Raw genomic sequence first — 13,954 nt, 5'->3', positions numbered from 1 at the left:
CTTGTGAACCGGTCAATGGAGGAAGAGCGAACCCCCGATTACCATGTCGTTGTTACCACAGAGTTCAGCGAACAGCTTTCCGGTTTTCGCTCATTTCTCGGAGACCATGGCGTCCCTTGATGTGCTCACATTTCGAGTTGTAGGATCTGATCTTCGCATTAAAGCTGCCCTTACAGATCTTGATATCACTATTTGAAGTTCTATCTACGATCTATGATAAATGCAAAAAATAACTTACAGCGCTGGAGTTGCTTTTTATTAATTTTGAGACAATTATTCGTGCGCCTCATTTCGTTGGTCATGAGTTTTAATGCGCTCTTGTCCAGAGAAAGTATCAACATTTCAACCTCTGCATTGTGTAGTTCATATCACATCTAAATGTTGAAAAACATACATTTACCCAGCAGAAGCGCTTGTCAACTCTTATCATATCCTATACTTGCAGAATATCTGCATTCCTCAGTCACCTCAGTGCAGCGCACTAGGATTTTGAAGCACTATTATTGGAAGCGGATTTGATGTGAGACATGAGACTCATTATAGCGCATTTATGTAGATATGAACTATTAGTAAGTCTGCCACAAAGGCGTAATGCTGTTCTCTCAGAAACGTTAATTTTCAGCTTTCGAAGATATCCTGAGCAGCTCGATTCAGATCATTATTGTTGCAGCAACTAAAATACGACTCAGATTAAGGTCGGAGTGGCTTTTGCAATACATAAAAGTCTCTCTTTATTGAGCTCAGCCTATACCTGCTCGTCGTCAACCACGCAGTCTACGGAGGGTCCCCAAGTCGTCTTCTATTCGCGGTGTGAACGATTGATGGTTCTGCCAACAGCTGGCGCAACTCGTAATTGTTCGCCTCTTCCACTTACCGTCCTCCATCTGCACTCCACCATAGATGGTATGCAATACTTTTCTTTCGAAAACTCCAAGTGCGCGTTGGTCCTCCACGAACATCGTCCAGATATCGTGTCCATAGAGGACTACCGGTCTAATGAACATTTTGTAGATAGTCAGTTTGGTTCCTATTTCACGCTTCCACGGGTCGTCCGATGACAACAGACCGCCAGCTAAGGCTTGTGCACTTAGCTGGTAGTGCAGCCTGGTCACTGTTGTTCTTCTGACTAGAGTGAGAAGGTACGCCTCGAGCGTCTGTTCACCAGGAGGTGCGGCTCAAACAGCGTCTGCCAGGTACCCAGCGGCTGATTACCGAAATGCTATATCGTGTTAGCTAAACCTAAGGTGGCAGCCCTACCAGCGCGATGTAGGTAACGCGACCCCGATAAGGTAGCCTACTGAAGTCTCTCAGATACCACGAAAAATGGAGAAAGAAGAAAAAGAGAATGTTATTTTTTGGCAACTGACCCGGCAACGAAATAAGGACTATGATTGGAAACCCGGTACCTGGAACAGGGTAGAAATATTTCACAGTCAATGCAGTGAAAAACATGGATCTCAGTATAATCTGCAGTCGCCTTCATCGCCGCCGTGGTGAGTGCGACTGGGTGCAGCCGAAGAATCATTTCCAACACCGACCATTCAATTTCGCATTCAGCCACTCACAAGTCGCTCTGACAGGCTGCTCAGTTCGCGTTTTACCGTATTTAAACGCCCATTTAAACGCGTGGTGATTTTTTTCAATTTGCTGGGTGAATGTGTACATTTTGCTGTGGTAAATTTCATCTTCGCGGCGCAGTGAGTGATGTGAGTTCTGTTGTTTACTTTTCTGCCTCTCCGGGAATGTGAGGTTGATTTCAAAGCAGGAAGAAAATAAAAACATGATATAAAAAACATCACCTTCATCCAGTGCTGCCGAATAATTACAACCCTGACCTGGAAAGCCAGAACCCTAAATGAAGCTGGACGAGTAAGTCTTCTGGTTCGTGAAAGAAATCCGATGGTCTAGATCCGGAGAAAGTGAATTCCAAGCCGTGGACCCCACGACCAACACTGCATTCAAGTATAACATCTATCACAACTGCAGCGGAAAAGCAGAGCATGGAGTTGGTTTTATAGTGATGAGCCAGCATATGAAGCGAGTGATGCGGTGTGTAATTATTGCTTTGCTAGCCCACGGCTATTTCTCTCAGGGTCGGCTCTCTATTTGCTTCGGATTTCTTACTCTTACCTTTACCTAGAAACCACGTGAACTTAAGACAACCAAATGAAGGGAAACTAGGTCTATCTTTGCATAGAATAAGTGGCCCGAACATATGAGAGTAGGCTTTAATTTTTTTTACTTAAACATTAGGTTCGGGTTAGTAAAGGAAGGAAGGAGAAAGCATCGTTGCGGCCATACCAAGGCACCTCAACTCAATTGAGCAGAAGAGCATCGTCATACTTGCGTCGTTGTTACTGAACAAGGCAGCCACCACGAGTGGCCTTCGATGGAGTGCTTCGAGAACAGCGGGCAGGGCCGCCGCTTCGGTGTTTACTTGTCGGCCCACAGGAGGCCCTCCACGGCCAGTCGGAATGGTCTCGAGTATCTCGGTGAACTGTTTCGGCAGGGTAGCAGTATTCGGTGGTCTTTTCGGTGTCCAGGAGTAGCCTGACACGGCACGATGGGATTCGGTGGATTACTTCGGGCATACAGGTAGCGTCGTTGGTTTGGTGGTCCTTTGTTGGCAGACGAGTGGCTTCGGAACGTCGAGGATGGCAAGCAGCTTAGCTGGTCCGATGGTTACCATCTCACGGGTGACTGGATCGTTTGATTCGTAGCGGAGAGAACCCTAAGTGGTTCTAGGCGCCAGCCGTTGCTAAACGGCCACTTCACATGGAGTGTTTTTGCCACGAAATCGATGACTGTTGGTCTACCACGTGTTACGAGGGCGGATTGGGCTTGCCCAGTAAATTCCACCTAGTTGCTCCTACGGTCGACCTTCAGAGGATGAATCCAGCCAGTCTTCTTCTAATTCGACGTCTCTCGGGCACATTTACGGGGCTGCAACGCATCAGATATTGAACTCTAGCAAGCAGGGCGAACCCGCGGACCTCACTAGAGCCCTCACCTCCAAGACTGTTGTTGCCGCTTACCGTTGCGTGTGGCTTGACGATAACGAAAACTCGTCGGTCACCAGCCCGGAGCACGCCGATTCTTCCTTCTTTCGCCTCCAGAAAGGAAACACGCCGTGGCGATACGAATGGTGAATTTTGCGCAACACCGGCTATTCTTCGATCGTTCTTCACAATTTACTGGGAACCCTATCACTCGGCCCGTCAAACTTTTTTTGCTTGCCTTTTCACGTCTATATTTCTTGACTAGCAGACGTGGACTCCTCTTTTTTTCGTCTCCTAGAACAATCTGCTCTTTCTCTCCCTCTCTTCATTATCTCCGAAACTAAAGCAGGAATACTACCATTGTAGATGCTAGACGTATCCTCAGGAACATAGGCGGTTTCAGGATAGGAGATGGAGGGATTTTGAGAGTAATGTCTAAAAATAACTACTTAAATCAGAACAACTAATTTGCCACATATTTTTCCATATTTTTTAAATATTTTATTCTACGAGATAAACCGGGTTCCCAATATTGGGAAAAAGGTATTGGTTCCGGTTGAACGGTAACAGGTGGAAACCCATTAGTGAACGAATCTAATCAATGTTTACGCACCGATAAACGATAAATCCGACGACGTGAAGGACACGTTTTATGAATGTGGAGAGTGCTCAAAGCATGACGTGAAAATTGTTATCGGAGACGCTAATGCTCATGTCGGTAGAGAGGACCTTTTCCGTCCCATAATTGGTAGGGAGAGCCTTCACTCCGCTACCGATGACAACGGCCTACGGCTAGTAAATTTCGCTGATGCCACAGGGATGGCCCGATTGAGAGTTCCGGATTACCTGTGCAGGATACTGAAAAGCTATTTTCAAAATAGGGTGCTGTTATACGACACTGATGCTGGTCAAAATCGATCGTAGTGTCCGCGGGTGTTCCACAGGGATCGATCCTAGGACCGGTTCTGTGGAATATTATGTACGATGGAGTATTACGCCTAAGTCTCCCGGCCGGAGTGAAGATAGAAGGCTTCGCGGATGACGTAATGCTAGAAGTAGCAGGTGACACTCTCGACGAAGTTAGATTGAAGGCTTCATACGCGATTGGCAGAGTGGAGGAATGGCTCAACTCGAGACGGTTATCCCTTGCACACCACAAGACGGAAGTCGTGGTAGTGCATAACCGTCATGGGTTGCAGCAGGCTAGGATAAGAGTAGGGACCTGCACAGTTAACTCCGTGAGGTCTCTCAAGCATCTGGGCGTGATGATCGATGATAAGCTCAATTTTACGAGCCACGTCGATTATGCATGTCAGCGGGCTTCATTGGCGATAAAATCTTTATCACGAATGATGTCCAACAGATCGGCGGTGCATAGTCAAGTGCGTAGGCTGATAGCTGGCGAAGCATTGTCTATCATCCGTTATGGCGTGCCGGCATGGGCCGTAGCACTAAAAGCCGAGTACAATGTAAAGAAATTGATCAGAGTACACCGGCTGATGTGCTTACGGGTCGCGAGCGCATATCGCACCATATCATATGAGGCGGTGTGCGTTATAGCTGGAATGATGCCGATCGACACACTCTTAGAGGAGGATGTGGAGTGCTACAACGAAAGGGACTCGGTGCAAGTGCGACGTGTCAAGAGAGCGGCTTCGTTGCTCAAATGGCAAAGAGCATGGGACACCGCAGTCAAAGGTCGTTGGACCCACAGACTGATTCCAGATGTGTCCAACTGGGTTGATAGGAAGCATGGTCAAGTCAACTTCCACCTAACACAGGTGTTGTCTGAACATGGCTGCTTTAAGAAATTCCTACACAGGTTTGGCTTCGCAGATTCTGCGGAGTGTCCTGAATGTGTAGGTGAGGTAGAATCGGCAGAGCATGTGATGTTCGCATGCCCGCGATTCGAGGTAGAACGCAATACCATGCTGCTTATTAGTGGTATGGATACAACCCCGGACAACCTCGTCGAGAGGATGTGCCGGGAAGAAGCTATATGGAATGCGGTGAACACAGCATCTCAACAGATTATGTCGAAACTGCAGCGGTGGTGGCGTCTTGAACAAAACCAACGAGTGCATTAAGGGCACCTGTGATGCAGTGAACACTTTGCTCACCCCGACAACCAACATGTCGCGGGTGGGCTGCGGGGACCTCAGTATGTAGATATAGAGGTCATTGCGGTTCACGCGCGGTGGTTGTTGTCGGGGTGCTCGTCTCCAACGTGAGATTATGATACGGACCGTTAGGATACTATCATAGCTTGCGATCGACGGGTGGTGAGGTAGCCACCCTTGAAGTCGATGTTGTGTGTATTGACGTCAAGTGCGTTAGCATAGGCGTGAGCGTTCTCAATAGTCCCCCCCTGATGTATTGCTTAATTGCGGGCCGGGGGTACGGACTGGCGAAAGGGTTTTGGTTTTAGTGGGTCGGGTAAGAGTTACATGACATACCCATCCCCACACTACCTGAGTACCTCCTCAGGTGTCTGGTTGCAGATTTCCGTTTACCCTTGCTCAAGAAAAAAAAAAAAAAAGAGGGATGGCCATCAGTAGCACCTACTTTGCACGAAAGAATATCCGAAAGCACACCTGGACACACCCAAATAGTGAAACTTACAACCAGATCCGAACATTAACTCTGAGGTCCGAACATTGACTCTAATCACTATCTGGTTGTCAGTAAAATTCGATCACAGTTGTCAACTGTATCGAACGAAATATCACAGCGCACGATGCGTTACAATATTCAGCGATTGTCGGCAGAAGTAGTATCGGCTGAGTACCGCCAGAAGCTCGACGAACGGATAAGTGCAATCAACGTTAGCGAAAAACATCAACGATCTATGGGAGTCGATCCATGGAGCGGTGAGCACAACAGCATGAGAAATGGTAGGCACTGCACAGAGGCGATTCAGGACTGGTTGGTTCGATGTGGAGTGTCAGAGAGTGACAATTGAGAAGAACGTTGCCAGAAGCCGGATGTTGGTGTCGGGTACCCGATCGAATAGAGATCGGTACAAGGGAGCAAGAGCACCTGAAAAACGAACCCACCGCAGGAAGGCGCAGGAAAAAAAGGAGCAGAATGATATGCGGAGGTTTCGAGTCTGAGAGAGAATTTGCTGGCATATAAAACCGAAGTGGCTGCCAGGTGGAAGCAACACTTCGAAATTGTTGAATAGTGGCAGTGACGGTGCATAGGTGAACAGAATAAATATTAGCGACGATGGACAAGCTGCGGAGTCGCCTACACTAGATGAGGTTAAAAAAGTTATTAAAGAGCTGAAAAACAATAAGGCTGCTGGGAAGGACCAGCTCCCGTTTGAGCTTCTCATACATGGCAGTGAGCAGCTTTTTGAAGCTCTGCACCATATGATGTCGGAAATATGGAACACGAGGAATTGCCTGCTAACTGGTTGGACGGCCTCATTTGCCCTCTCTTTAAGAAAGGGCACAGCCTGGAGTGCGCCAATTACCGAGGAATAACTTTCCTTAATTCGGCGTAAAAAAATATGTCCCGTATTCTGTTCAACAGATTGAGATTGCCGCTTCGCTGTTTAGTGTTAATTCAGCACTTCCACAGTTATTAACCGTGAGGTTTTTAAGATATGTTACCATTTATGCATTCGTATATCACGAAGCACTTGTATGCCCAGGGAAGTCGAGACAATTTCCAACCCGAAAATTGTCTAGATCGGCACCGGGAATCGCATGGTGTTGGTTTATAGCTACGCATCTTACCGCAAGGGTAAGGATAAAGAGGGCCCCACGATACATACATAAAACACTCAAATATACGACATTATTAGTTAAAATTAACATTTCAAAGTCTGACTGAATTTGCTCTATAGTAAACTCCCTGGTAGAGATGGGCGTTCCGCTCAGGAGCTGTTCCAAAGATTCGCTTCCTTACATTGAGCTGATGAGCCATGGATCTTTTTTAAAGAAGCCCAGCTCAGCAGCTCACTTTAAATCGATGAAATCATTGTCAAACACGCGCCTTAAGAAACTCGAGTACGCACGCTGTTGTATTTTGTACAGCACAAACGAAAATACCACGCTCGCGGTACACAACACAAGCGAGCTTGTATGAGCATTCCAGTCCAGTACCGCGCACGTGCTGATCGTTTATTATTTGCACCTCAAGCACCATCAAGCAAGGAACAGAAATCATTTCTGCTGCAGAGAGGAATAAGAAATACACAAGCAAAAATAATCTAGCTTGCCGTTTATTTCTTAACCCATACCCACATATTCGGCGCTACGAACGGACACACAAAAGATACCTAGTAGTGCGGTAGCGAACGAACCGTACCAAGTAAAAGATCCGAAGATCCGAACAACAGTTCCGCTCATGTCGTCGTCCAGCTCGAAATTGCTGTGACATGGAAGCGAGAGCTGCGCCACCAGCTCAGATCCGTGCGACACGGATCTCGATCCGGATCAGTCGCGACCGATTCTAGCGAGCGAACCGTGTGGTTCAAACGATCCGAACTGGGAGCTGTGTTTTGCACGGAGCGGATCTTTTACTTGCGACGGGTTTTCCCGCCAGGATACTGCTACATGTGCACTCTGTTTGTTTGTAGCACCGTGCTCTGTATTTTTTTACTCTCTTGTTTTTATTTCTCTCGCATTTCGGGAACTAATATAGATGAATGGGCTCGCTTGTATGAAAAGGTCAACTACGCATGGTTAGAAGGGTTAGAAGCGCCCGCAAACAAGGCATTGATTTACTGCACCCAGTATGAAGAGAAAACTTATGACACGTGATATGGTTCATATACATATCAGAGACTAGGGACTGAATTATTTAAATTAACGTACAAAATGTAACTTAGAATTATGAATATAAAATAATGTTGTTAGTTTTTGTATAGAAATAAATGTGATGGTTCTAAATGAACTCCTAGACTTCAAAACTAGACGGTCTGAAAAAGCGTAATAAATGTTATTAGTTTAAAATTGTCGGTTTTTCAATAGAAATTATTACCTCACTGTAGCTTAACATTTTAAAAATTTCAAAGTGAGGTAAATAGATGAATGATGAATGAATAATAAATTAATGAATGACATAAATTTTTCAAATTTTTGAACGGTAAATAAAATAATAATATTAACAATTATGTTTAAATATAATATATTATACATATTATGTAGCATTAAAGAACTGAAGAGCTGATCCAAGGAGCTGACTCTTTTCAATGAACTGAACGGATCAGATCCGCTCACTGCAATGAGCTGTTTTGCCCATCTCTACTCCCTGGGGGTCCATAATAAGAAATTGCTTCCCTATGATCGACACTTCATTTGGTTTTTCATGTTCCGTTTCAGGATGTTCTTCTTTCCTATTATGGACTCCCCAAAATATTTCTATAATGGACCCTCTCGTGTTTTTTTTTACAAAGCTGTTAAAAATCATCTATATTTACTTTCCATAACATTTTTAATGTGTGTAATCAAATCATTGAAGGTGTAAGGTAGGCTCTTCGATGGTATTTCAAAGAAAAATGTTTATATTATGATATAATAATGCAAATATGGCTGGGGGGTCCACTATTGGTCATTATATCCTAGCCATTGATGCTGGTGATGTATAGGCCATAGGGATTAAAAAAAAAAAAATTTTAAACGGAAATAGATAAAAATATAAATATAAGTAACAGATTTTTGTTTTCCACTATATAAATTTGTTACCGTTTCTATATTATACCTAGTTCTAATTAATTCGATCAATTTGTAATTAACAACAGAAATTTCCATCCAAAATTCTTTTAAGTCCAGTCTATTTTTTTTACAGAGATACAGTCATTCGCCAATCTTTTTTAGACCTTCTCTATTCTTCTGGTACACATTGTACACTTATACACTACCAAGTCTTATCAGAACCCAAACAAACGAGTCTTAATTGAAAACGGACTAGTTGTTCACAGTGCGCATCACTTGAAGCTGGAACGTCGCTCTACCGGCGGTCGGCGGCGCATGTGCTCTCTCGAGCAGCTGTAAAATAACAAACACACACCCACACCATCGAGAAAGCGCTCAAGAACCTATTTAAGATGTGCGTTTTTTAGAGTCAGTCAGTCAATCGCTCTAACTCGAAGGAATCAACTGTTGAACTGGTTGTAGAATGATCGAAGTTTACATCGCACTCGGGGTGTTGGCCATTTGTCTCTACTTCAAATGGTCCTGCAGCTATTGGCGCCGAGTTGGTAACATCGACGGGCCACTACCGCTACCTATTTTTGGAAATGGATGGGAACAGATCACTGGAGGCAAACATTTTGGAGAAATTTTTGAAGAAATCTATCGGTAAGATTGAGTTAAGTTAGATAACTTTAAATAAAATATTTTTATTTGTTACCTATTAATAGAACGTATCCAACGGCTTCTTGGGTCGGAATCTACGAGCTCTTCAATAAGCCCGCCATAGTCGTGCGGGATTTGGAGCTGGTCAAGGAAGTTCTAGTGGGAAGCTTCCAGCAGTTCAATAAAAATTCATTCGAGGTTGACGAATCAATAGATCCATTAGTGGCTATTAATCCGTTTACTCAATCTGGTGATCTGTGGAAAGAAAGGCGTGCTCAAGTGGTGCCTGTGTTCTCTCAAACGAAGATACGGTCTTGCTTCCCAATAATCAACAATGTCGCTGAGAACTTCTTGGATTACATCACAAAAACACGCGAGAACAGTCCAGACTTTGAAGCAAAAGATGTATGTATATCTAGTTGACTTTTATTTATTAAACTAATATAATTTTTTTGTAGATTTGCGCCCGGTTCACGATTGATTCCGTTGCCAGCTGTGCTTTCGGCATTGATGCTGAATCGTTCACCAATCCGGATTCCGATTTCCGTCGGGTGGGCTTCGAGTTGTTCAATCCGAGCTCATTCCTGACGACGTTGCGCACGTTGCTAACGTTGTTTGCTCCGAAATTGGCGTCCCTGCTACGTTTGCCGTGAGTATATTATTTTCGCTGAATAGTCTCGTTGCTTGATTGGGACTTGTTATGAAAATTTATCACTGTGTTTGTTCATTGTTCAATTGATAAGCTGCATCTGCCTCTTCATGGGCACATCCGATTTTTTTTTAAATCACTATGATTCTCTTATTTCATATGAAGTCACAAACTATTTATTTTAGATTGATCCTAACTTTCTGTCCGTGTGTATTTGTATGTGTGCACAAAAAAGTAAAATATACAGTTGATCACTATTGAATTTATTCAACAAATAAGTGGGGTTGGTTTTTCACTTTCTCGTACACTAAATATACGTTAAAACTATTAGATCACTCCCACACCAGAATTTTGATAGAGGCCCCAGATATCCTGTAAGTTATTACAAATAAATTAAGCTGGGTGGATTGAGGTAATTTTTGTATATGTATGTGCACAAAAATGTAAGAACTCCACATCCATTTTACTTGAAACGAGTTGCACTGACGGGAAATGTGATCTACTTTTTTGCTTTTTAGAAGTGAGTCCAGAGGTATTAACAAAACAATCAGATTTTTGATCTGTTTTGACAATCCATGGAAACTGTTGTACACACGATTATGTAGAATTCAAATTCTAACATTAAAAATTAACCAAACATGACATATTGATAACAGTTTCTTCTTCTGAACAGTTTTGTTCCTCGGCACGTGGATCGCTGGTTTCGTAAATTGGTAAATGAAATTATTCGACAGCGCAAACAGGGCGAAGTAAAACGCCAAGATCTTTTCCAAGCCATGTATGATTCCCTAACCCAGAATGGAACCGTAGTTGTAAAAGGTAGTGAAATCGTCGGCCACTCGTTGACATTCCTTACCGAGGGATTTGAAACGTCCAGCACGTTGATGTGTTACTTCCTCTACGAACTGGCAGCTAACCAGCACATTCAGGATCGTGTGTTGAATGAGATCGATTGCGTCCTGAAAGAGTACGACGGGAAACTCACCGATGAAGCCGTTAATAAGTTGGTGTACATGGAACGAGCGATGCTAGAAACATTGCGGCTGCACTCTCCGGTATATACCATGACGAAGGTTTGCATAGAAGATTATGAATTGCCTACGCAGTATTCGGATGACCGTGGCAAGCGGATTACGCTGAAGAAAGGGATGTCGGCGATAATCCCTATACATGCTATTCATCTAGACCCAGAGAACTACCCCGATCCTTATCGTTTCGAACCGGACCGATTTTTGGATGAGAATCGTAAGGCACGCCACCGTTATGCGTTCCTTGGATTTGGTGAGGGTCCGAGGATTTGCCTGGGCATGAAGTTTGGGTTGACTCAGAGTAAAATCGGTATAGCCACTCTGCTCAGTAAGTTCCGGGTGGTGCAATCAGACAAACAAGAGTTACCTCTGGAAAAATCGAAACAGTCGTTCCTGTTAGCACCAAAGAAAGGGATATGGGTAAATTTTAATAACAGAAACTCTCCGTAATTATAGGATGGTTCAATGATAATCATTCTTGAGCATAGTGCCCATAAATTCATAAAATTCCTCAGTTTGCTTGATTATCTATCTACATAGGATATATATAACTATAGATCATATAATAATATAAAACTATCAAAATATTTAAAAATCAGTTCAAGTATTTATTTATGCCGAAATTCATAAGTCATCCAGGCGCTGACGTATTTATGCGAAAAGCAGCATAAAGTCGAATAAATTTGTAAGGCAAGAAACATTGACCTTTTTTTTCTCAAAAATAAGAACTTTGCCTACCAAACATTTTTTCCGAGGAAGGTGTTTCTTTTTGAGAAATTTTACTGGAAATCAACTTGATTTAATCATTTTGGCGAAAAACATCTCTTACATCGGAAAATATTTGATAAATGTACGTAGTTGTGAACATTCCTACATACCGACTCAAAATATTTTTTCGAGAATAGATTTTACTTTTGAGAAAACGTACGTTAGATGCCTTTCGCAGCACACAGTTTTGGAGGTCAACCTTTAGTAGCTTTTCGCGCATAGAAGTCAGTACTGGGCTACTGGCTGTGGTGTATCGAAAATCAGTCTCTGTCAGTCATTGTACCTGTTCTCTGTTGGAAGTCTTCTGAAAAAAAAAACATACAAATAATGGATGACTTAATTCTTTTGCTTTCAGACGTGATTTGAATGGCTGCATGAACAAAAAACCCCTATAGTATATTATTTTTTAAAACAGACAGGTTCATCGTCTTCTACCAAAGGTCGTACAGACGGAGTACTCAAACACTTAGCATAAGACAACCGATGGGACCTTCACCCTACACCCAGTGGAGAATTTTCCGTTTTAGGTTTTAGGTTTTTAGGTGTTTCTTTTTGAAAAATTATTACTGGAAATCAACTTGATTTAATCATTTTGACGAAAAACATCTCTTACATCGGAAAATATCTGATAAATTTACGTAGTTGTGAACATTTCTACATACCGACTCAAAATAACGTTAATAGATGCCTTTCGCAGCACACAGTTTTGGAGGTCAACCTTTAGTAGCTTTTCGCGCATAGAAGTCAGTACTGGGCTACTGGCTGTGGTGTATCGAAAATCAGTCTCTGTCAGTCATTGTACCTGTTCTCTGTTGGAAGTCTACTGGAAAAAAGCATACAAATAATGGATGACTTAATTCTTTTGCTTTCAGACGTGATTTGAATGGCTGCATGAACAAAAAACCCCTATAGTATATTATTTTTTTAAACAGACAGGTCTTCCTCCAAAGCTGGGAGCTGCGGACTCGATCAAATCCAATTTTCAAGATATTTTGCTTGAAACTCGCAAATTTCCTCTCGGTGTTCAATGTACACGTTACGATTTTCTCACATCGAATTATCATTGTGTTTATCTTTATAAAATTAATTACAAAGATTTCGTCAATTTACTGCATCGTATAAATTAACGTGTCGAATGTTAAATTAATTCATATCCTCCACTTATGTTGAATCCATCGAAATATTTAAAATGACGCCAGAAAATAGAAATTTGTTTAAAATGACCTATATTTAGTATGAGTTGATTTATACGTGTACTCTCTCGGCTGCGCTCAAAATGCACAAAACCTCTCTCGATGCGATGGATACTTTTTGACAGCTTACTTTGGAGATTCTTTGACACTCGTTTTGATTCTATCCGCAGCTCCCAGCTCCAAAGGTCGTACAGACGGAGTACTCAAACACTTAGCATAAGACAACCGATGGGACCTTCACCCTACACCCAGTGGAGAATTTTCCGTTTTACGATAAGTTTTCTCCTTTTAGGGGCCCACACACCACGATTCGCAAATGCTTATAGGCGACAGACGCCGCTAATCACACGGCCACGAAGCCCACAAAATATAAGGCTTCAGGAATTGAAAGTCTAATAGGTAAATGCATGGCATTAACAAGCCTTAAGAATGGTGGGTTCGATCACCCCGGGTGGTCAAGTTGAGAATCGGCTATAAGCTTTATTAAGCAAAACATTTTAACAGACATTGCTTGTTGAAGAACTGGTTTTATCAGTTCCAATTTTTCAAATAATGGTAGGCTCCTTTCAAGATGATATTACATACAATAAAATAATACAAACGAACCCAAATAATCAAGTTAAAATTAAAGAAAGAAACGTCCAAAGTCAATCCATCAGTCAATTCCGCAAATATGTTCAACAAAAACTACATTTTGTCTAAGCAATTGGGCGGAGATTTCCAGATTTCCGCCAGTAGCCGACGTTCGGTCTGGGATTATAAATAGAACATTTTTGGACATTTAGGACATTTGTACATAATCCTTAATCGGTGATATAATGTTGCAGAAAGAAGAAACAGAAAAATTATTTTTGGATAAACTATTCTTAAACATTTTTCTTCATGGAACATCAAATCACCAAAAAATAGTTTGGCAGCAATAATGCAACGTCTGTGTTGGTCGTTGACGACTTAATCTTTATTTTTTCCTAAATGACCAATAAACTTTTTAACATAATTATTTTTATTT

The 13,954-nt window shown here is 42.5% G+C and overlaps 2 protein-coding genes across 7 annotated transcripts in view; both read left to right on the top strand.

Annotated features, from left to right (window-relative positions):
* Nucleotides 1-13,356, top strand: part of LOC134208696 (double-stranded RNA-binding protein Staufen homolog 2) — a 99,733-nt gene extending 86,377 nt beyond the window's left edge. Inside the window, exon 9 of one of the 6 annotated variants that reach the window (XM_062684508.1) lies at nucleotides 13,238-13,356. In XM_062684508.1, the coding sequence (XP_062540492.1) occupies nucleotides 13,238-13,341 (104 nt within the window). In that variant the 3' untranslated portion in view covers nucleotides 13,342-13,356. Of the gene's footprint in view, nucleotides 1-8,332; nucleotides 8,455-8,798; nucleotides 8,926-9,072; nucleotides 9,207-13,237 lie in introns of those variants that run through there. The other 5 variants (XM_062684514.1, XM_062684510.1, XM_062684509.1 and 2 more) reach the window with 5 other exon arrangements.
* LOC134208701 (probable cytochrome P450 308a1) lies at nucleotides 9,129-11,520 on the top strand. Its single transcript, XM_062684519.1, has 4 exons — nucleotides 9,129-9,310; nucleotides 9,373-9,712; nucleotides 9,766-9,956; nucleotides 10,630-11,520. The coding sequence occupies exons 1-4, from the start codon at nucleotides 9,129-9,131 to the stop codon at nucleotides 11,432-11,434; spliced, it is 1,518 nt and encodes a 505-aa protein (XP_062540503.1). The 3' UTR covers nucleotides 11,435-11,520.
* Nucleotides 13,357-13,954: the final 598 nt, after the last annotated feature.

The sequence above is a fragment of the Armigeres subalbatus genome, chromosome 2, assembly GCF_024139115.2.
Source record: "Armigeres subalbatus isolate Guangzhou_Male chromosome 2, GZ_Asu_2, whole genome shotgun sequence".
In the NCBI taxonomy this organism is placed as follows: domain Eukaryota; kingdom Metazoa; phylum Arthropoda; class Insecta; order Diptera; family Culicidae; genus Armigeres; species Armigeres subalbatus.
This window is presented reverse-complemented; position numbering and strand designations above follow the sequence as displayed.